The following is a 22928-nucleotide window of genomic DNA, read 5'->3' on the forward strand; positions in this document are numbered from 1 at the left end:
ATATAAGACGAAGGAAAACACATAGCAGTTTCATCCAAAACTTTTTACCCCAATAAGCTTTTTATAGTGGGAGTTCAATCGCTACATTGTGGTTCACCTGAGATTTGGATCACCGTCATTTTTCTCGCCATGCCCTAAAATGATCCGGAAAAACGGATGGACGGCATGGATTTAGAACATATGCATCGAAGTGGGCCTCACGCTCCCGGCCTCACCCGGCCAAGCTGTTACCCTGCCTCATTATATCCATGTCCCTCTAAACCTAACTAATAACGAAAAGCGAAGGAAAAACCCCTACTAAAGCCCTCCAAAGGCGGGAAGTCCGCATGACAGAAAAAGCCCAAATCCTTTCTCAAATTCTCTCCCTCTCAAAACCTTAATCTTCTAACTAGCTCAAAATCGCAATCGATTTCCAAACAGTAAATTAAAAAAAAAAAAAAAAAACCGCATCTTCCCATTTGGTGGAGAAGAGGCAGAGATGCAGCACGATGAGGTTATCTGGCAAGTCATCAGACACAACCACTGCAGTTTCATGACCAAGTATGAAAAAAGAAAACCCCAACTCCCCATTTTCTTTTCTTTTATTCTTTTCTTCTTCTTCTTTTTCTTTTTTCAAAAATTCGTGGATTTTGTAGGATCGAGACTGGAAATTTCTGTCGCAACCCATACAATGTGACCGGCATTTGCAATCGGAGCTCCTGCCCGCTCGCTAACAGCCGCTACGCCACCATCCGTGACCATGACGGTATGATGCGTTCTCTTGCTTTTTTCTTTTTTTTTTTTTTTTTTTTTTTTTTAAATTTTAAATCTGATTTTATTTATTTATTCATTTATTTTTTTATTTTACCTAGTTGTGTCGAGCTTGCAATTTGGACGAGATCCAGCACCCCACCTGGCATACATGGATTAGATCGAAAGCATCCATTTGATGGGTCGAATAGTCAATAGGACATCGTACAAAAATCACAGCTGTTTCGGCAAACATGAGTTCTAACCCTTTGGTCAATGATATATAAATGAATGTGAAGAGGCGGAGGTAAGCAACGGCTCATGTTTGGTGAGAGGAGTCCTACTGAACTCGGTGTGAAATGCCTCTGCATTACTAAACTTAAGGCTTATGATGATCTTTACAAATAGATTGGGATGAGAATGTGACAAAGATGTATTTAAACTTATCATTTAAAAAAGATGTCTTTAAACTTTAAAAATGAGAGAGAGAGGAAGAATAGGGACTTGGATTATGTTAGATGCATTAAGAGTAATGACTAGAGGGTACTAGTCAAGGACAATGAGATCTATGAAAGGTGGAGAAGATATTTTCAGAACTTGCTAACGAAAATTACTCTAAGAGCATTGAGAGTAGGAACTATAAACTCAAATAACAGCAAGAGTGTAGGGATAGAAGGAACCATAAACTCAAATGACGTTGGAGTCCAATAGATATTTATGTAGTATAAAGATATTTGAAGTGAAAGAAGTTTTCAGAAAGTTGAAAACAGAAAAGGTCGCTTGCGTACATGGCATGCCAATAGAGGTTTAGAAGTGTATGGGAGATGTTGGTTATTTTGGTTGACAAAGTTGTTCAACAAGATTGTAAGATTGAAGAAAATGCTAGATGAATGTAGGAAAAGTACCATGTTACCTATTTTTATAAGAATAAAAGACATGTACAGAGTTGCACTAGTGATCTTAGGATTTAACTTATGAGCTTTTCTATGAAACTTTGGGAAAGAGTGTTGAGCAAAGACTGAGGCTTGAGGCGGATACATCAGAAAATCAGTTTGTTTTCATACCAGGGAGCTCTACCATGAAAATTATTTTCCTACTTCGACAATTCCTTGAGAAATATAGAGAGAGAAGGAAGCATCTCCAAACCATCCTTTATTGACTTGGAGAAACCTTACGATGTGATCCCCAAGAGAGTTAATCCAATGGGTATTGGGAGAGGAGTTTCAAGAGGACATATTGAAATGATTAAGGGTATATGTGAGGGAGCAATAATAGATGTGAGGACCACTAGTAGAGAGACAAATGAGTTCCCAATTGCTGTAGGCTTGTGCTAGGGGTCAACATTAAGCCCATACATTTCGCATTGGTTATGGATGAGTTGATAAGGCCTTTGTAGAATGAGATCCCATGATGTATGCTGTTTGCAGATGACATAGTTTTGGTCGACAAGACAAGGGAGAGTGCAAACACAACTAGATTCCTAGAGGGGTCCTTTAGAAGCTAAAGGATTTAAAATTAATTGAACTAAAACAGAGGATATGGAATGCAACTTTCAGTAACGATAGGAGTGGGAGCGAGGAATTAGTTAAAATAGTTGACCAAGAAGTTCCCCAAAATGACCACTTTTGATATCTTGGGTCGATAATTCATAAGAGTGGAGAGATTGAGAAGGATGTTGCCCCTAGAATTCAAGCAGCATGGAAGAAATGGAAATTTATGTTTGGAGTTCTATGTGATCGTCGTGTACCACTCAAACTGAAAGGGAAATTTATATGATGGATATAAGACCAGTGATGGTTTGGTCATGTGCAATAGAGATCAAGAGTTGTGCTAGTTAGGAGTGAGTTGGTAGAAGTTGAAGGCTCTAAAAGGGGAAGGCCTAAAAGGAAGTGGGTGGAGGTACTAAGAAAAGATGTTGATCTATGGTCTAACTGAAGTTGTGGCCCTTGGTTGAGTGGAATGGTGGAAAAATGATTCATGTAGCTGATCCCAATTAGTTGGGATAAGGCTTAGATGATGATGATGATGATGATGATGATTTTTTTTTTCATAAAATCTGTAAATCCATAAAAATTAACGAATTTATTTTTATCAAGCTTAATATTTTGGTTTAAGAACACAAAAAAATAATGGACGAACATTTGGTTTTTCATTTTAAAAAAAAAGAATTATCACAACTTTGAACTGTTTCATATTATTCATATGTAGATCTATGATTTCAAGATGCACAATTTAGAACCAAACAACAGAGGAAAAATGTTCGTTTAGCTTGGATTTTAATGTTCTAAGAAAATCCCAATTCTTAAAAAGTCAACTATTCCAAGCTTCATTTGTGTGATTTGAGGCAGTTTTCTTTCGATTTGAAGGTCGAAACCTGATCCTAATTCTATTGTTGGAGATTTTTGTTTCAGAAGATCTTCAATAAGATATAATGGATCTTTAGCAGGATATGAGATTGGGATAGAGGAATTTAGGTTCATATACGTGTTGTATTTTGGATTCTTTTCTTAATTTGGAACAACTAAGTTTACATATAACACAAACACATGTAGAGCAAGGGAGTTGTTGGTTGGAGTGGATGTCATGTGCACATCACGGTGTGGGCCACTCTAACAATGCTCAAAAGGTTCTTAAGTAAGCTTCCTTGCACTATTGTAGGGGAGCATTACTCTACACACACACACGTGTCTTTAGCTTATGAGGTTTTCAATAAGATATACGTCTAAGAGATGTTGTATGATGGTGAGATTGGAATTTAAAAAAATTCTCTTGTGGAGGGAGAAAACCCTATTTTTTATTTTATTTTTAAATCAACATCTTCGAATTGTAAGCTTTTTTTTTTTTTTTTTTTTTGTAAAAAAAAAAGAAGTACTCTTTTGTTCTTCTCAAAATTAATGCTAGACCAAATTCATCTGCGGGCTTGTATGAGATCAATGACGAGAAATGAGGGAATGCCTTGGAGGAAATAGTGAGACGTGATCGTAGGGGGATGTTCCATGGGAATTTTGATCAATTGTATAGTTTGACAGCAATGACATAACATCAAGGAGTGCGTGCCTCCTCGTGCACGAGGTGGTGGCGTCCTCGAATCGGTTGTTAGCGGTTTTGATGGTCTTTTGTTTGGTTGTCCTTGTGGTAGAAGAGATGATGGATTGGAGGACCGCGACTCCACTTATGATGTAGAACTTGAGATGCTCGTTTTTTTTTTTTTGAGGAATTAAAGACTCAAATAACAAAATCAATATTCATCAGAACCATTGTTATTGGAAAGTATGGATCCTCCCAGATGGAGTGGTGGATAAAGGAGTCATCCTTGTATTGTGCTTCCTTTATTGGAAAGCAATTGTCAGGGTAGCACCTGAGGTCCTCGGGGGTTTGGGTTTTTGATGAGGACATCACTTCACGTACACCCTTGCGAACGTATCAGAGGAGGCAGGCCGCACCGATTTCTCTATGGCTAGGCGAGTATCCGTGATCGTGTTGAAGACCCCATGTGCATGTGTGAGCATCTGAAAGACCCCACGCTGGGAAGATGCACATAGGCTGCTTTATGGAGTGATCCAAACCCTTGAATTGGAGGGACGTGACGATCAAACCGTTGGATCACATGATTGGGCCATTGATCGTGGAGCGTCCATACTAGTTTTTGTTAGATTTTATCAGCTTATAGGATTTAGTTTTGTTTATGTTATGTTTTGGACACCATTATGAGTGTTGTTAGTTGATTTTAGTTAGATTAGGGCTATTTTCATCAAAATTCACAAAACATGGTGTTTATTGTAATTTTCAAACTTTCTTTGAGCTATAAAAGAGGGTGGGCGTGTGACCCTCTCCCTCATTGGATTTCATGATTTAAAAAAAAGAAGAAGAAAAAGTTTCCTCTAATTTTCTTCTTCCATCTTCATGTGATTTGAATTTATTTCCATGTGATTTGAAAGGGAGATTAGTGTAAGGCTAATTTTCATTTACGGTACGAGGTCTCCATCTATCCCCACACTATCATCTTTTTTTTTTTCCATCCATCAAGGTAATCTCTTAAAGTTCTTCAATTCCCCAACCTAAGCCTTTGTCTTCTCCTAAACCCATCTCTCTTTTACTTATCTACATTCCCGAAACTCTAATCCTAAACCTAAAATCCATAACTTTCCTACTTTCCCAAATTACCCAAACCCTAATTTTTACCCTAAGTTGTATTAGGTTTTCTATTTTGAAATAGACTATACCCTATGCTAATTGGATGTCCCTACATCCATTAGATCATAGTTTCATTTTATTTAATGATCTTGTGTGACGATGTTGGTGACTTAGGCTAGGATTATGTATGATGTTATTTTGGTTTTCATAGGATTCGTGATGATTATGGCATTTTTTTTTTTTTTTTTGTTAATTGTCTTAATTCTACTAATTGATCTGACATGTTAATTGGTTCATGCATCGGTCTTGCATCGGTTTCTCAGTTGAGGAGGGCTCTCGGGTCAGTTTTTGGGAAGATATATGGTCCGCCGGGGAGTCTAATCTGGTCTGCCGTTCCTAGGCTTGATGGGCTTTGCCCAGATCCGGATATTTCAGTTATCAATTGCTCTCTTTTTTTTGGGGGGGGGGGGATGATGGTGGAGTCTGGGTTCCCCCTTGCTGTAGAAACCTTTTGGACGAGGAGATTGCCAAGTTGGTTGGTCTTCTTTCCCTTTTGCATGGAAATCAGCCTAATCTAGCCATCAAGAATTCTTTGGTTTGGAGGTGGAATAAGTCTGGATTATTTTTGGTGACATTTTGTACTCTCTGATCTCTGATTCTCTGGTCTAGGCCCCTCATCATCACACAACTGCTGTATGATCATATGGAGCTCCCCCCAAAGGTAGCAGCTGCTTTCGCTTGCCTAGCTAGACGAAACAGGATGTTGACTGTGGACAACTTGTGCAAAAAAGGCATGGTGCTCCCCAATATTTGCCGTCTATGCTTCAAGGATGCATAATCGGTAAATCATTTATTCATCCACCGTGACCTGGTTGGGGAGTTTTGGAGCAACATTCTTTGTTAGTTCGGAGTTTAGTGGGTGATGCCCGGCTCCTTGGCCATTTTATTCCAAGCCTAGCACTTGGCTGGGCTGGACAAGGTCTCTTCTAGTTGGAGGATTGCTCTTCTCGCAGTCATCTGGATCCTTAAGCTTGAAAAGAATGGTTGTTGTTCCAAAAATAGAAATCATTCTATTCAATGGGTGATTATTTAATAGGGTAAATCTGTGTTTAGGGAGTGGGCACCTTAAGGGTTGGGTGCTCTTGTATTGGTATTTCTCTCCTCCCCCCCTCTTTTTGCCCTTCGGCGTCAATAAAATCAGTATCTTAAAAAAGAAGAAGAAGAAAGATCCAAAGGTTGAGATGACCAAAGCGCTACAATCCAAGAAGGTAGACGTGGAAGTCCATTGGTGGATTGATGGAGGGATCTATGAACAAAACAGTATGGATTAGTTGATGGAACAAATGACAATCACTTTACATTGACAGAAAGGGAGGATGTCATTAAAGTTGAGATGTATGCATTTATCCCAATGGCAATCTGCTTATGCAGATCAAAAGCTTGCAATGGGAGGGATGATGATGCAAAATCAGGAAGCCAATCATGATTGGAGAAAACACAGTCACCAATCTAGCATTAGAGGAAAGTCACTATCAAAGCAGCAATGGTTACTAACAGTGAAGGAACGACCGAGGAAGCATCATGCTCTACCGATCCAACTGGTGAAATAAGTTCGTGCTAGACATACTGGCCTCAATTCTATTAGTTTAATTTACATATTGTAGTGTAGGACATTAAGCATTTGAGAATGGTAGTCTATTGTTTCCGAATACTTTTTTTATATGGTTATTCTTGCTATATCATGGGCTTGGTGTTCACTGCAGGTGTATTTTACTTATACATGAAAACTATCGAAAGGGCTCATATGCCAAACAAATTATGGGAAAGAGTTAAGTTGCCTAGAAACTACGAGAAGGCACTTGAAATCATTGACAAACATCTGGTATTTGACTTCATCAAATAATTTTGTTATGAAAGTTGATTACTTGACATTTATTTGAGCCAGTTCGGTTTATGGCTCCTAAACTTCAATATGCTTTGTTTTGGATTGGACAGATGTACTGGCCTAAATTTCTTGTGCACAAAACTAAGCAACGTCTCACCAAAATGACTCAGTATCGTATCCGCATGAGGAAGCTCGAATTGAAAGTGAGGTATGCATTTGTCTTCACATTATCAGCTAAGCTATTTTTCATGACCTATAGCATACCAGAAAAGCCCCTTCCATGTAGATTGGTTGTACACATCAGTATTTTCTGTTGAAACTGTTTTGGATTGGATGGTAATTGCCAGTAATTAGTGTGTTCTTTGATGGAAGAAAGGTTAAGTTCTATTTTACATGTTCCCTTGATTGTAGTAAGATCTGTCTGTCACTATTGGAAACTTACGCCATTGGTAAACTTTGTTTTCTATGATTGAGGTTATCAAAGACTTTAATTAATGCTCGTTTAATGTCCATTGAATACGATTCAATTGGTTATGTATGAGAGAAAGGTACAATTTAACCATTCACTCATGTGAAGTGGAACCAATAGTGTTCGGGCATTTATCATGTTGAAAGAATGTGGTGTGATCGAAATCTTTTACGGAGGGACATATTAGGATCTTACATATTTTTTATGCTTTTGAGCCCCAAAATGAGTCACTTTCTATTTGCATCCATTACCATTCCAAAACATCACTCTTAAGGAGTAACTTATGGTGGAGCTTGGATTTAAACATAACCACCAATAATATGCTCAAAGTGTCACAGTTCAGGTACTTGGGACTTGTATGAGTTGACTCAATATGCATCTGGTAAGTTGAGTTTCTATTGTTTTTTCTTTTTAAGTTGATGATAATTTATTCTAGAAACCAACTAGCGGCAAAATACAACCCAAGATGATGAGGGGTCATCTTGGACAAGGAGGTATCAAACCTGCTAAACAATATCAAGATTTTCATAACAATTGTCCAACCCTTGTGCCTAACCGAGACCCTATCTCGAGCCCTGTTGACTCCAAAGCCCTTCTCCTACCTATCTCGAGACCCATACCAATTGCTACCTATCTTGACTCCAATAAATTATGAAAAGCCCTGTTGTTCTGTGCCTTCCAAATGAACCAAAGAACCACAAGCAAAGAAAGTTTCCAATCAAAGGATCTTGTGCCCATCTGTTGACCTTGCTGAGTTAGGAGATTGTGTACTTTCTGAATTCACACTGCATGAATAGTTGGTTGCCTCGTGCCTCAAATGATCAATTGTAAGAACTTCAACCCTTTCCTCAGCCATTAAAAAAAACAATGACCCTTACTTCAACTCCTCATCATTGAGGGCTCTTCCGAAGGTTGGGGCGCTGACAATTTGATCTCTTAACAATTGACAGCATTGAAATATCATGATTCATGACCTCCTTTTACCAAAGTACCTGATATAGATGGGAAAGGATTGGCTCAAGGCATGTTATCACACCAAGGATCCTCCCAAAATTCAATACTGTCCCCCATTCCGATTTTCCCTAAATCATCCTTACAGAACAATGCTTTGACCTTGGAGATTGCCCATTATCCAGAAGCTCTGTAGTGAGGAACATTTGTGAACCGCCCTTCTCGTAAGAAGTCATATTTGCATGATCCATCCTATCATGTATTTATGGAAACCCTCCCCAGAGAGGGTGGGAGGGACCATTTACATAAGTTCCATGTGTATGGTAGGGATGTTTTAGTTTGCACTTCATGAAACTTAATGAAGCTGACACATTATAGTAGCTTTTCTGATTATTTAATTATGTTGTCTATGCTACACATGCATATATGAATCGGTGTCTTAAATAGTGTGTAGCATATGGCGTAGTGTTTGGCCCTCTATAGCATGTAGCGTAAGCTATATACTACTATTTTTATTTTTATTTTTTAAATTAAAAGAATAGAAAAATATGATAAAATTTACAAAAAGCATAATTCCTGTGAGTTCTTGACTGCGAATCTAGATCGTCAACCACATATTTCCATGCAAAATCTCTGCCTCTTTGCCTTCAAACATCTCCGAGTGTGACCTCTTATTTTTTTATTTATTGAAACATCACAAATTCATGATATGGACCGTAATTTGGATGGTCTAGATTGATCTAAGTGCTCTATCCATGATATGGACCGCAATTTGGATGTCCGGATTGATCTAATGTAGTGTCACGTGTGATGGGGATGAGTCACCGCCATTTTAAAATAAGTGTTGAACTAATATACGAAAAAAAAAAAAAAAACAGTTTTAAAACAGGGAGATTTCAGGTAGCACACACTACCTGTGCTACATGCCTTGTAGCTTACGCTACCAGGGAGTTATCTATGCTATGCTACGAGCGCTACTGAAAACACTAGCACGAATAACCTTGTAATGCATTATGTTGTTTTAATGGTAAAACAATGCATTATGAGGAGAATGGATCCCTTCACATGGGATCAAAATTATTTGGAAACTCTGTTTTGTGGCCATCCTGTGGGCCATTTGGAAAGAAAGGAACAACCACCCTTTTAATGGTATAGGTGTGTCGGTTGGCTACCATTTCTTGAGCTAAACATCTTGTTTGCTCTTGGTTGGAGGCCTCATCTTGTTTGCTCTTGGTTGGAGGCCTCGGGTTCATAACATCCATCTATTGTTGTTGTTGTCTCTTCTCTCTGAGGGTTGGAGATTTATTGTAATGTCCTAGCTGTGTAATGGCCTTCAGGCATCATTTTTTATAATATTTAAGTTGGCGATCAAAAAAGAAAAATGCATTAAGATGTTTTTGTTTAATGATTTCATAGTCATTTTTTTGTGTGTTGTCTGGCAGGGAAAAGATAATGACAATGCCTAGAAAAGAGAAAAAGAGAGAGGCCAGAAGAGAACAAAAGGCTGAAAAAGCTGCAATTTTGGACAAGGTTAGCCTTTCTAGCCCAGTGTTATTTTCATTTCAACCACTCTGTTTGTACCCTTCCAGGTGTTGACTTTTTTAGATATATTGCAGAGTATCGAAAAAGAATTGTTAGAACGCCTAAAGAGAGGAGTGTATGGCGATATATATAATTATCCTGTTAAAGAGTACAAAAAGGTTCTTAAAATGGAAGGACTACAGGCAGATGCTGCTGAAGAAGAAGATGAGGAGGTATTGATCTTCGAGTAATAAACATCTTATTTTCTACATGGATTAAGGTATGTTTGGAAAATCCCTTCTATTTGTACTTGTAATTAGCAGGAACATGAAATAGAGTATGTAGAAGGCTATGATGAACTCGAAGACGAAGAGGACATGGAAGATTTTGGTGGCTTTGAGATGGATCAGTCTCTTAAAGGTGACGGCTTTGGTAAATATTTCTCAAGATCCTTCAATACAAATTTGAATTTGCTCGAGGATTATTTTATTTTATTTTTTATTTCATCATCAGATATATATTTATGATGCAAATATATAGATGTCTGCATAAAACTACTGCTGGTTTATAATATAGGTGGTATGGATGAAGACGGAGAAGAGATGGATGCAGTTGATCAAACCAATGTTAAGAGACTGCGAAAGGGTTCTGGCTCTGGTCAAGGGAAGTTTGACAGTGAGGATCTCAATTCAAAACTGAAAAAGAAGGCAAGGGTTCTTGTTGAGGTAAGGCCTATCATCTTTTTAGTGCCTTCCTGTTGGCGAACTAAAATTAGATGGTTGAGGTTGTCTTTTTTGTTCTTTTATTTGTGCAATGTGAAGTTTTCATGTGCATATCTTTAGCTATTGGTGAAGAACCTTAATTCTTCTTCTCTTGCCTTGTTTTGATCAAATGTGAGTGGCATGGGGTTTGTGGAGTTTCCTTCTGCCTTGTTGTTTTTCATGTTATAATGAATTTTCTACTTCCAGGGTCCTTTTCTCTTTGACATTTTGTACCTAGTATAGTCACTCTCTTTTTCTTCCCCCCCCCCCCCCATGCGTGCATCGGTACTAAAAAATGTTTCCATCCATTGCATGTGCATCATTATATAATGTCACACATCCCATGATACACCTGGATGGCCTGGTAATGAATCTGGATTGCTAACTTGGTAGGTCCAAGTGTGCAATTCAGAAACTGGCATGTCTATACAGACGACATGATGATGCACCAACTCCTTTGTTCGCATCCACCCTGATTGATAGTGGTGCCCTTTTTTTTTTTTTTTTGAGAGATAACAGAAACTTTCATTAAAAGAGGAAAAGGGAGCAACCAGCCCGCTGAGATAGCAAGTCAGTTAGCTCCGTACAAAAGAACATTACAATCTTTTAGGGGAATAACAATAGAAGCCCATTCGAAAATATAGAACTGAACCCTTTGCAAAATGGTCTCCTGCCCTTTAGACTCCCCTCTAAAACATCTCCCATTTCTCTCTTCCCACACCACCCGCAATAGATAATCTCCAGATAATAGATTTCTGATTAGAAAAGGAAACCCCATGCCAGGCCATAAGCAACTGATCCGTCGATTTGGGGAGGGCCCACGAGAGATTGAACCAGGAAAGAATGCAAGACCAAATGTGGCCTATGAGAGGGCAGTGAATAAACAAGTGATTAACTGAATCTTCTTCCGCCATGCAGCACAGACAAATGTTGGGGAGAATCATACCCTTTTTCCTCAGATTGTCTACCGTCAACACTTTTCCTTTACCTACCAACCACGCAAAAACTGCAATCTTCGGAGGAATCTTGTATTTCCACAGCTTATCAGTCCACACTTCTTCTGTCGACTGAGACTTCCTGGCACAAAAATTATAGGCTGATTTAACCGAGAAGAGGCCCGATTTATCTTGGTTCCACACCAATTTGTCGATGTCTTCCTGGATGGGAATAACTTTACTAATACATTCCAAGAGGCCTGCGTATTCCGAAATCTCCCAATCTTGGAGATTCCTTCTTACGGGGGGATTCCACACAACCTCATTTCCATAAAAATCATAACTATCGGCCACCGAAATGAATTTATTGGTAGCAAGACGATAGTGGTGCCCTTTTTTCCACCTTTGTCTATACAGTACTGCAACTTGGTACTGTTGTATTACCAAAAGTAGAAAGAAGGCTGAACTATCAATTGGGTTGGGTGTAAATAATAGCTTTCTATTGATATTGTATAAATTTAATTAAAATGCACGAGAAAGAAAAATGTAATAAAGTGACTGGAAATATGTTAGAATCATATCAAGTGTACAGATACATCTAACATACAATAACAAATGTGAATGATGTTTTTCCTAATAGTTTTCTCAGCATGTGTTGTACGCAGGTGTTGAGATGGAATTCTTATAGAAAATGTTATCTACTTGTTACATAGCCATAATTTAGAGAAAAAAAAGGTTACTTTGCTTCGCTGATCTGATCGTCAAACCAACAGTTTTTTATTCATTTAGTATGGACACTGTCAGTTTATTTTCTAACCACCCATTTTGTGGGCCTTTGGTTGGACATAGTGTTCGTAGTATCAGTATCATTACATGTATCGCTGGCTGGGGATATGGAAACATGTATGCATGTCACTGATATTATCGCTGATAACCGGAATGCATCGTTGACTGAGGGAAACATTGGGTAAACACAAGGAAATGGTGGAATTTCTTAAACTTCAGGAGATGCTAAAATACGCATTTGCATACTTAGGAATCAAATAATTGCAAAAAAGATGCATGCATGATAAGTTTCTCCTTATTGAGGGTCTACAAGCATGTAACATTGACTTAGGGAAGCATTAGTGAAACATGGGGAAAATAGCGGAATTTTTTAATGATATTTCAGGAGCTGCTAAAAACACATATTTACATATTTAAGAATCAAATAATAGTGAAAAAGGTGTATATTTGCATATTTAGGAATCAAATAATAACTTTTCCTTTAATGGGCCCTAAAAGCATGTATTGTTGACTTAGGGAAACATTGGGCAACATGGGAAACATGGTGGATCCATCCATCCATGTACATACATATATACAAACACACATGCATGATCTATCTATCCATCCATGCATGCGTGCATACACAGAGACACACACACATATAATATAATATAATATACTATACATTATATATGTATAATATATCCATAAATCCATCTATTCATGCATACATATACACACGCACAACCATGCATTTCATCATACAACCATGCACCCATAACAAAATTGAAATTGCTTTTTTTTTTTTTTAAAAAAAGCAGATTTTAAGCGATATCGATACATTGCTGATACATTAGTGATATTTTCGAAATATCACTGATATATTGGTGATACAAGTGACACCTGGAATTTACACTATTGAAAATATTAGCGATACATTGGTGATATAAGCGACACCTAGAATTTACACGGTAAAAAATATTAGCGATACATTGGCGACATATCACCGATACTTGGAATTTCTGATATTGCCAGTGTCATCGGTATCATCGAGCTAGAGATACGGATAATGTCGGGATATTATCGATAATATCAGAGATACTTTGTACAATGGTTGGACAATTAAGATTGTTCAGTCAAAACTTTTGGGCTGTGGGCGATCTAAGCTAGGGCCCACTAAGCAATAGTCATAACTATCAAGACAGGCCTAGCATGCATGGTTGGATGTGATTTGTTTCATCATATTGTGATGTAACTCTATGCATCTTTTATCGATTAGAAGAAAATCTATGCATTGATTCATCCCTTCATAGTAAATTTTTTTTTTTTTTTTTAGAAAGGCAATGAAGCTTTTATTAAAAGTGCCAAAGGTGTAAAAGAGATACAAAAAGGATCCCCCAACACGGCCTATAAGAAACAATCTACAAGGATGTTTAGAGTGGAAGCCTACTCTTTTACATTGCTCTTAGCCCAACCTAGAACAATAGAAAAAGAAATGCTCGTCCCTAAAACAATAGTTGTTTCCCCAAATGGACCATGGACTGGCTAATAGACAAAGCCTCCATACTTTCTTACTGATCCTATTGAAGCCACCACCCATCGCCATGCCACGAGAGAAAGAGAGCCCCGATGGTTCCCAACATCACCTAAGGAATCTTGAAAATCCTCAAAAATCTATCTCAAATGAATCTAACAAGCAAGCAAAAAAATAAACAAGTGGTTTACCGATTTTGCATTGCTAACGTATTAAGGAACACAATGGGAATGATCATAGATCTCTTTTGGAGATTGTCAATTGCAAGCACCCGATTCCTACTCACCAACCACGCAAAAGCTACAATCTTCGGGGGAGCACTATAGCTTCACAGGAACTCCAAAAGGCAATGACCTATAGACACCAACTTTGGAAGGAGAAACCTACAAAAAGACTAGGCCGAGAACTTGCCCGATTTTTCATGGGACTAGACCAATGACTCGCTCTCTTCTAGACACAGATAGACACGCCATGGAGCATGGTCGAAGCCTTTAGGAATTCATCCGCCTCTATGTCAAAGAGGTTTCTTTTAAAAGATGGGGACCACACCATTTTGTTTCCAAGAGAAGAGAAACAAATAGCTACCGAGGAGTTGATGTTTAACACTAGCGAGGCGGCCGGCCTCCAAGCCAAATATTGACCCAAAACAACACCCTATCCCCACTACCTACTGCAAAGCTCACCCCCTTCCTAAAACTCTACCCCTCTCTTTATATATCCTTCCACATCTCAATAGCTTTATATTAAGAAGAGCTCCTAACCCACCACCACCCGCCTGAACCCACTTGGCCAACACCACCTTCCTCCATAGGCTATCTTCTTCCTTCCCAAATCTCCACAACCATTTGCCCAACAAAGCCCTATTTATAACCTCAACTTCTAATCCCTGCCCTGCCTTCCCGAATTGGTCTACACACCTTGTCCCACTTCAAGAGATGGAATTTATGAGATTCGTAGGACCCCTACCACAAAATTTCCCATCTCATCATATCCAACCACTCCACCACCGCATCTAGACATTTAAATAAGGATATGAAGTATATCGGCATACAGACAATGCAGCTTTGATCAAAGTTATCCTTTCCCAAAGGGACATCTATCTATTCTTTCATCTATATGACTTAGCTTCAACTTTTTCAATCACCTTATCCAATGGTGCTTTGGAGGCTTGCAATACAAAGAGAGAGGCCAAGGAAAGCGGAAGGGAAAGAGCCAACCCCGGGTGCTTTGGAGGCTTGCCAATACAAAGAGAGACGCCAAGGTAATCGGAAGGGAAAGAGCCAACCCCACACCCAAAAACTTCTACCAACCTATCCAACAACTCCTTGGAAGTACCAATCCCCAAAATTTCACTCTTCAAGATATTAACACTTAACCCCAGCACCACTTGGAAGCATTTGATAATCTTCCTTATATTATCCACCATACCCAGTTTAGCTTCACTAAAAATAATCGCATTGTTGGTGTATTGTAAATGAGACATTAGAGGTGTACCCCTCCCCACCTCAAAACAAGCCCAACCTCATAATCTTCCTCATATTATCCACCATACTTGCTTTAGCTTCTCTAAAAATAATCATGTTGTTGGCGTATTGTAAATGAGACATCAGAGGTCTACTCCTTCCCACCTCAAAACCTTTAAAAAGCCCGACCTCCCGATTGAATGCAAGATTTAAACCAACTTCTCCACTTAGCCCCACATCCCAACCTTTTCAACATGTAATCCAAAAAGTCCCACTTTGCATGATCATAGGCCTTTTTGATATCTAACTTGCACACCACCTCCTTCTTACCATCCCTATGACATGCATCAATGCATTTACGCGCCACAAGCGCACATATAGTAATAATAGCTAGAACAAAGAAATCACCACCACCATCATCATGGCTTGTCCGGCTATTTGGAGTCAACTTTTTCGAATCCTCTTTCGCTAAAAATGCCCAAGGCCCCATTTTTTGTAATTGAAAAAGATGTCTATATCCATTCTTGGCACCTTTATCAAAGTCGTCTGAGGCCTTTCTCCTTTCAGGCTCTGCAACACTAATCGAAGTACCTGGGATCATCTCTGCTCTTCTTAGCACATGGCCGTACCATTTCAATCAGCTACCCATCAGCTTATCTCCAATTGGGGTCGCTCTTTGGTTGTTTCGAATAGCTTTGTTCTTAAATCTATTTTTTGTTGTCCTTCCCACCCATCCTTATTGACAACCTCATCTCTGCAGCATCCATCATCTGTTCATGTCACCTTTTAATTGATTTACACTGTGCCCCATAAAGCATATCTGGTCTCATAGTTTTCTTAATAAATGTTCACTTAAGTTTCATCCGCATAATGTGCAACACTCTAGGGACACTGCCACCTTAACCACCCAGCTCTAATTCTATTGGAAACATCCTCCTTGATCTATCCATCCTTTTTGAGTGATTGAGTGAAGATGACAAAACAAATTACTTCTCCTGGCCTTTCCCTGTTAAAGTCCCATTTGAAAATTTCCGTTTGACTAATTTTTGGGCACCTATATTCTAGATCCTTCAAATTTCCTATTAGGCCTCTCTAGTTGCATGATGCTAAAACAAGATAGAATGTCTGTCCTGATAGTGCATGCAGCGCTGCTGTCCATCACAGTATCTTCAAAATAAGTGTCCTTCCAGATATGGCAAAGATATGTCATGGGTAAGGATTTTATAGACAAAACAGGAGCATCGAACAATGTGATGTGGGTACATTGCCCATTTTGAAGTCTCTAGGTATCCTATGTTAGTCTTATTACTAGAGCAAGTTGAGAAGTAGAAATTATTTGTATCAAAGGCATTCTAGCTAGCTGCGGTGTCCTGGATCTTGAGGGAATGGACAATGAAACATACAAATCACAATTTCCTGTTTAAATTACTGAATTACTTTCTTTTTACTCTTCCCAATGCATCTCTGATCAGCGAATGACTGGGCAGTAGGTGCAACTTGGGTGGGTTGGGTCTGGTTGAGGGTCAACCTAAGCCCAACCTTTCCTCAAAAGGGTCCAATCTGCAACCCGACCCAATCTGAATTCTAACTTGAGGTGCCAAACCCAAACCCAAGCTGACCCAACCCAACCCAAGCCGGCCATAATTTGCTCAGTCTGAACCCTACCAGATTTCAAATCAGGTTGGCGTTTTCCAACCTGAAATCAACCTGAGGACCTTGACAACCAGATCCAAACTCATGTTGGGTCAACTCGAACCCAGGTTGCAGCCCTGCTGGGCAGACAGGCTTGCCTAGGAGGTGGTTAGCTGCAATGAGCTTTGGGTCCCAACATCCTGGGATTTCAACAATGGTCTTTGATGGGGAAGTCCTCCCATTTTGTTTTATCTGTTTCTGAGCTTCTTTTTTCTTTTTCCCGTTCTTAATAAAATTCACCATTTATCAAAAACAACAAAAAAAACTGCATCTCGGGATGTCCATCACTTTTTAGTTGCGTTGTAAATCATCTAAGAAAGAAATATTTATCAATCGCAAATTGGATACTTAAATTCAAATGAATATATTGGTGCATTGGTGCTTACTAACCCGTATCTCTATTCTTCTTTCTTGGGATCAGGTTGAGCATGAAGACACTGGCAAGAGACAAGAAGCCTTACAGTGAGGAGTTCATGGACGAAATTTGCATTCAACTAGATGATCTCAGTATGTCAGTTTCTTCTCCACTCTTTCATTAGGTGGGTTTACAATACAAGTTCCGGCCTTGAGAGAATCATAGCAGCAGCAAAGAAAACCTGCTATTTATAGTTGTATTCATCTCTTCAAAGACGACTGTTGAGTTTGAAACACATCTATGTATTGTATTGAGTTTCAAAATCTGCGAGAGGTTGGTATTAGAATTTTTGTCTGTGTAGACAGTCAATTTTCTTTAGTAAAATGGTTTATAGAGATTTTTGGTTGTTACGCTGCGTATTGGTCCGTGGATGATTTCTGCCCACATATTTGTCAAGCCAGTGTCTCCCGATGCATTTGTAGGCGTCCCTTAGGAAAGGAAGAAACCCTGAGAAGCCCAGCCTGTTTTTATTTTATCTAGAGGTATGGGAATGTATTGTAATGTGATACATTAGGAATTTAGCCTTTGAATCTGTATTGTCTTCCAATGATCCTGTCTGTACGATGAGTCATATGTATGGCGGATGGACAACAAATAAAATCTCTTAATTTGGATTGTTTCAACCATTTGAAATTTGGCTCTTTTGTTTTGAAAATGGACAGTCACAATAACCCTATGGGTAATCAGAGGGTTGAAATATTCAATCGATGGGGATGTTTTTCACCAAGCCTCTATATATATATATATATAGAGAGAGAGAGAGAGAGAGAGAGAGAGAGAGAGAGAGAGAGAGAGAGAGAGAGTCATGCTCACCTGCACACCTATGCACGTGAGTCATGCTCACCTGCACACCTATGCACGTGCGCACCTTTGCACACGTGTCATGGGTGTCTAATCTGAATGGTCCATGTGATGCGGAATCCCATGAAACCCCTTGTGATAAATTTTCACCCTGATCTAAAAGTCTGGTGGGCCATAGCAAAGAGAAATGCAAATCAAGGGAGAAAACTGTTTTCATTTTTTATGGCCCATCAAAGTTTTAAATCAAAGTAAAACTTGGGCCCAGGGGGTTTCACAAGGTGCTGCTTCACATGAATGGTTCAGATTTTGGATCCACATCAAGTATGATGGGATCTTACAAAAGTTCGCACCAGATCGGTGCAAACTGGTGCGCAGGTGAGCATTTTCCTATATATATATATATATATATATATATTTCCATCTAAGGTGGTACCCTAGTTTTTTTTTTTTTTTTTTTTTTTTTTTTTTAAATGAGTAACCCGTCTCACTGATTGGCCTGCTCTCTAATGTGTTGTGTACCAGCGGGCTTGTTGAATCTGTTCTACAACAGAATAATGGTTATTTGTGCAGTGTTTTTAAAAATAAAAAATAAAATGTCATTATGTGGAAAAATTCAGGCTGATTGAATCATCAGGTGGGCCAGACCACGGGGATCTATGGGGGAGGGACGCCCACTGTAGAAAATTACTAGTATCTTGTTGGAACCTGGACGTCATGTAGACCATACCACTTAAGGTTTTTGTGCGTTTTTCCATTGTTTTCTATTAAGGTTTGTAAACTTGGTGGGCACTAACTTTTTCCATCTTCCTCGTCATCTCATTACTGTAATATTACACACCGATCCATTGCTCAAGTGGTAGATTGAGTGAAGATAACCTCTAGTGGTTGGGTTGCATCGTGGCCAAAAAATTTGTTCGATGACTTAGGACTGATTTGTCCGATCTCCAAACTTGGCTGGCCCAGACCCAGGCCCGAGTTGTACATGAGTCGAACCAAGTCAGGCTTGGCACAACTTGACTCAGCTCGGCCAATAGCTAACCCCAGCTCGAACTCGACTCAGCTCGGTTCGGTCAGCAGCTTTGGCCAGCTCGAGCTGAGTTCGAGCCTGTGTGCCATTTTCTCAAACACAAAGTGCACCTTCAATTTCTCATACCATGCAAAACAACAATAATTTACAGGTATTTCATTAAACACTTGGCAGGCAACATCAAAATCAAGATACAAGGATAGTTTTATCATGTACAGTTAGTTTTTTTTTTTTTTTTTTTTTAAATTTAATTTTAGTTTTGTAATGATTTGTTTCATATCCATACCTTCCTCGCAACCAGCCGATCCCGCGGAGAATGTATGCACCCAAAACAATACTTGTTGAGTCATTTCATCAAACACTTTGAGCAGTGTCAATATCAAAATAACTAAGTCACCAAATTAATTCGATTCGAGTCGATTCGAGTTGAGGTTCGATCCGAGTCGATTGGAGCTCGAACTCGGCTCGAAAATTTTTCGTTTCGAGCTCCAAAATTCAGCTCGACTTGGCTCGAACTCAGTTTCGAACTGAGTTGAATTGAGCTTTTTGAGACAAGTCGAGCGAGTTAACCGAGCTAACTCGGTTCGTGTACAACTCTAATCTTAGGGCACTGGGTTATGTTGCTCTCAGTTGCATAGGAACATTTGGACACTCTAATTGACTGATTTAGACCATCAAATTGACTGATTTAGACCATCCATTTGGACACTCTAATTGACTGATTTAGACCATCCATTGGGTGCAACTTACGTGAGGCAAGGGAGAGCAGCAGCAGCAAAGTTTAGGACAGCAAGTGTAGTGTCAGCACAAAAGGCTAGCAGACGCATATCAGCTTCAAAGAAACATACGAATATTGAGTTTGGAATACATACGAAGAAGAAGTGACGCTGATTCACTTGGGCTGCAATTCTCTCAAATACAACATAAGATTTTCAATTACTACTTGTCTGTACATTGAGCTTTTGTTGATGAACTTTCTTCAAATAGTAGGCCATCCAAGCTCAACAATAATCAAGCTACCAAACCATAGTTCACATGCAAAACCCTCTTAAAGACATGTTTATTTAACACTGCACAATAGGTGAATACATTAAACTATGGTAAATTATGCACAATAGGTGAATATACTAAACTCACAATGGCAAACGTTGTAGAATGTGTGAGTTACACTCAAAACTGATAACAATGGCCTAGGAAAGGAATATAAGATGTGTGAAAAGGAAAGCATTAATGCTTGTAAAAATCCTTTGTATCAAGTTGGGTCAAGCATTGCATCAATAGATTTGTATATGTAGAACCTAAAAGTATGGAATAAGAATACTACCTACACAAACACCTTCATCAGCATGAATTTACACCTCATTTTATAGCCTTACAACATCAAAACATAAAAAAATAAAAATAAATAAAAATAAATAAAAATAAAAATGAAAAATAAAAAGATCATTAAAATGATCAAATCTCGACAGAATTTTATGATTTTTGTTTTTGGTGATTGCTAATGATCAATCTTACCTAATTCATGTGACAAATCTCAAAATAATAATAATAATAACAAAAAAACAAAAACCTCAAAGAAAATAATACAACATAAAAAAGGATATCTTAACCATTTGTTGACTTTTTCTATTTTACATAAAACACCTCCAAAAACTTATAAAAATATCTCATAAAAATCACCACAAGTATTATAAAATAAGCTCCAATGACATCACTGATGAGCCACATTATTGTACTATATTATGAAAGTAAAAGATGTTTCGACATCAAGTAGAAAACGATGAAATTAAGTGTAGAGAGAGGTTTTGGGGCAACAAGTGTAGTGTTACCACAAAAGGCTAACAAACACATATATGAACTTGAAAGAACTATATATATAGTGCTCCATGAAAGTACGTGAATACCATACACACATGAGTCTACCATTGAGCCATAGGGTCACAGACTATCACAATTACATATATTGTCTACAAATCTGCCTAGTAGGTGAACCACACCTTTTATGTGGATGGGTTGTCCATTACTTCCAATGGTGCAGCATGCTTGATGAAGGGAACCACTTAGTTCTTGTCCCAGGTGATCTTCAAGGTGGGCCTACAGTATTCATGGTACTAGTGTCTCACGCAACTGACATCTTCTTACCGCAAGCTGTGTTACCTTATGTGGATGTGATGTATTTTTTCTTATAGCCATTTATTTTTCAAGGAATGGATTGGATTTTATGGATGGGTGGACAAAAGTATTTATTTGAGACCACAAGCTATCTATAGTAACCCCTTATAAATAAATGGTTCAATTATTAATTGGACCTACTTTTTTTTATGAGTGATCTTGGCCGTTATTTTATGAGCCATTGGCAGGATGATTAAAACTCTCTAATTTGATGCTTTTTTTTTTTTTTTCTTCATGGTAGTTGATGAAATGCATATTGCACCTAGTGAATAGTTTGATTGATCGGTTGGACCATCCAACTATCTCAATGCAACTAGCAACGCTACAACTTATATTGAGGGTAATTTCTTAGCTAAAAATAATGTCCAATTTCATATGTGATGATCAACCGAGATCTCTTAGGGCCCATTTGGATCCTAAGTTGCTTAAGATGAGCTACTTATGGCACAAATAGCTTATCTTAGTTTCTACTTATTAAGAACATAAGTATATTTGATAAACAACCTATATATGAACTTCTCTCTCTCTCTCTCTCTCTCTCTCTCTCTCTCTCTATCTCTCTCTCTCTCTCTCCCCTATGCCTTTCTTTGGCAACTTATAAAAAGTAGAAAAGCTAAAAAAATTAACTGAAGTGATAGAGTAATTTTAAGTAAAAAAGTTATTTAGAACTAATCATAAGCCAAACTCACTTACCTACCGGTGTAAGTAGAAAAAATAACTTACCTGGTGGAATCCTAATAGACCCTTGGCTGGGGAAGAATCAACGGCTTCTTAGCAAACCACATCTTGGTTTTTTGCCTTCATCGACATATGACTGGAGATAAGTTGCAATGTGAACGAGACCCTCTATTAGGAGAGTTGACTATTGCAATGATCAATATAAGGAGAGTATTTGTTTTGAGACAATTTCAACAATGGCCCTGAGAATTTTATTTTTTTTTAAAAAAAATGCAAATTTTAAAAATTAAGAAAATCCTTTTTAAACAAAAAATATCAATGGAGCCTTAATGCTATTGATGCATTTTTTGGAAAAAAATTGATGATTTTACCCTTGATTTCAATGTTTATATGGGTGCAAGTACTGTATAATGTTAAGTTTATATCGACTGAGGGGATGTAGCTCAGATGGTAGAGAAAAAATAAAAATAAAAAAGCTTATCTTGACAGATGAGTATTAATCTATGTTGGACAACTTGATCATCTATAGGGCCAAAAGTCAGTGCAAGTGCATCAATATACATTCACATCAGCAAGGATAGGAACTATTTTAGTTAAAAATACTGGCATTGGTAAGCATCACATGAAGCTTTTTTTATTAGTGCCTATGTCATGAGATTTCCACCATCACAACACGCAAAACCATGCAATGATAGTGAAAATCTGACAAAGTGTTGGATTGTATGGGTAATCTAAGAAAGTTTTTTTATTTTTATTTTTTATATTTAAAATATTTAATTATTTCTCGAGCATCCTTGAATTAGGTTAGCTAGAATACATCCCATGGGAGAATTTGGTACTTCAGCCTTCTGATATCATTTTTAAGGTTGTCCTTGTGTTTTGAAAAGCCTAATATTAGTGGATGCAGATTGCGATTGTGTGCTGACACTATCAATAATGAGGTTTTTTATGTGAGCCTCATAAAGATGTATGTGTTTTATCCATGTTGTTCAT

General features: G+C 38.2%; 1 protein-coding gene across 2 annotated transcripts; it reads left to right on the forward strand.

The window, feature by feature from the left end:
• Nucleotides 1–262: 262 nt before the first annotated feature.
• Nucleotides 263–17607, forward strand: LOC131223434 (uncharacterized). Of its 2 annotated transcripts, none has more exons than XM_058218849.1 (9): nucleotides 263–540; nucleotides 636–745; nucleotides 6627–6745; nucleotides 6859–6956; nucleotides 9611–9698; nucleotides 9785–9922; nucleotides 10013–10121; nucleotides 10266–10414; nucleotides 17264–17607. In XM_058218849.1, exons 1-9 carry the CDS (start codon nucleotides 479–481, stop codon nucleotides 17306–17308), a joined length of 918 nt encoding a protein of 305 aa, XP_058074832.1. In that variant the 5' UTR covers nucleotides 263–478; the 3' UTR covers nucleotides 17309–17607. The 2 variants fall into 2 exon arrangements, with proteins under 2 accessions (XP_058074832.1, XP_058074833.1); XM_058218850.1 differs by having other exon boundaries at nucleotides 10013–10109.
• Nucleotides 17608–22928: the final 5321 nt, after the last annotated feature.

The sequence above is a fragment of the Magnolia sinica genome, chromosome 13 (genome assembly GCF_029962835.1).
Source record: "Magnolia sinica isolate HGM2019 chromosome 13, MsV1, whole genome shotgun sequence".
NCBI classification, from domain to species: Eukaryota; Viridiplantae; Streptophyta; class Magnoliopsida; order Magnoliales; family Magnoliaceae; genus Magnolia; species Magnolia sinica.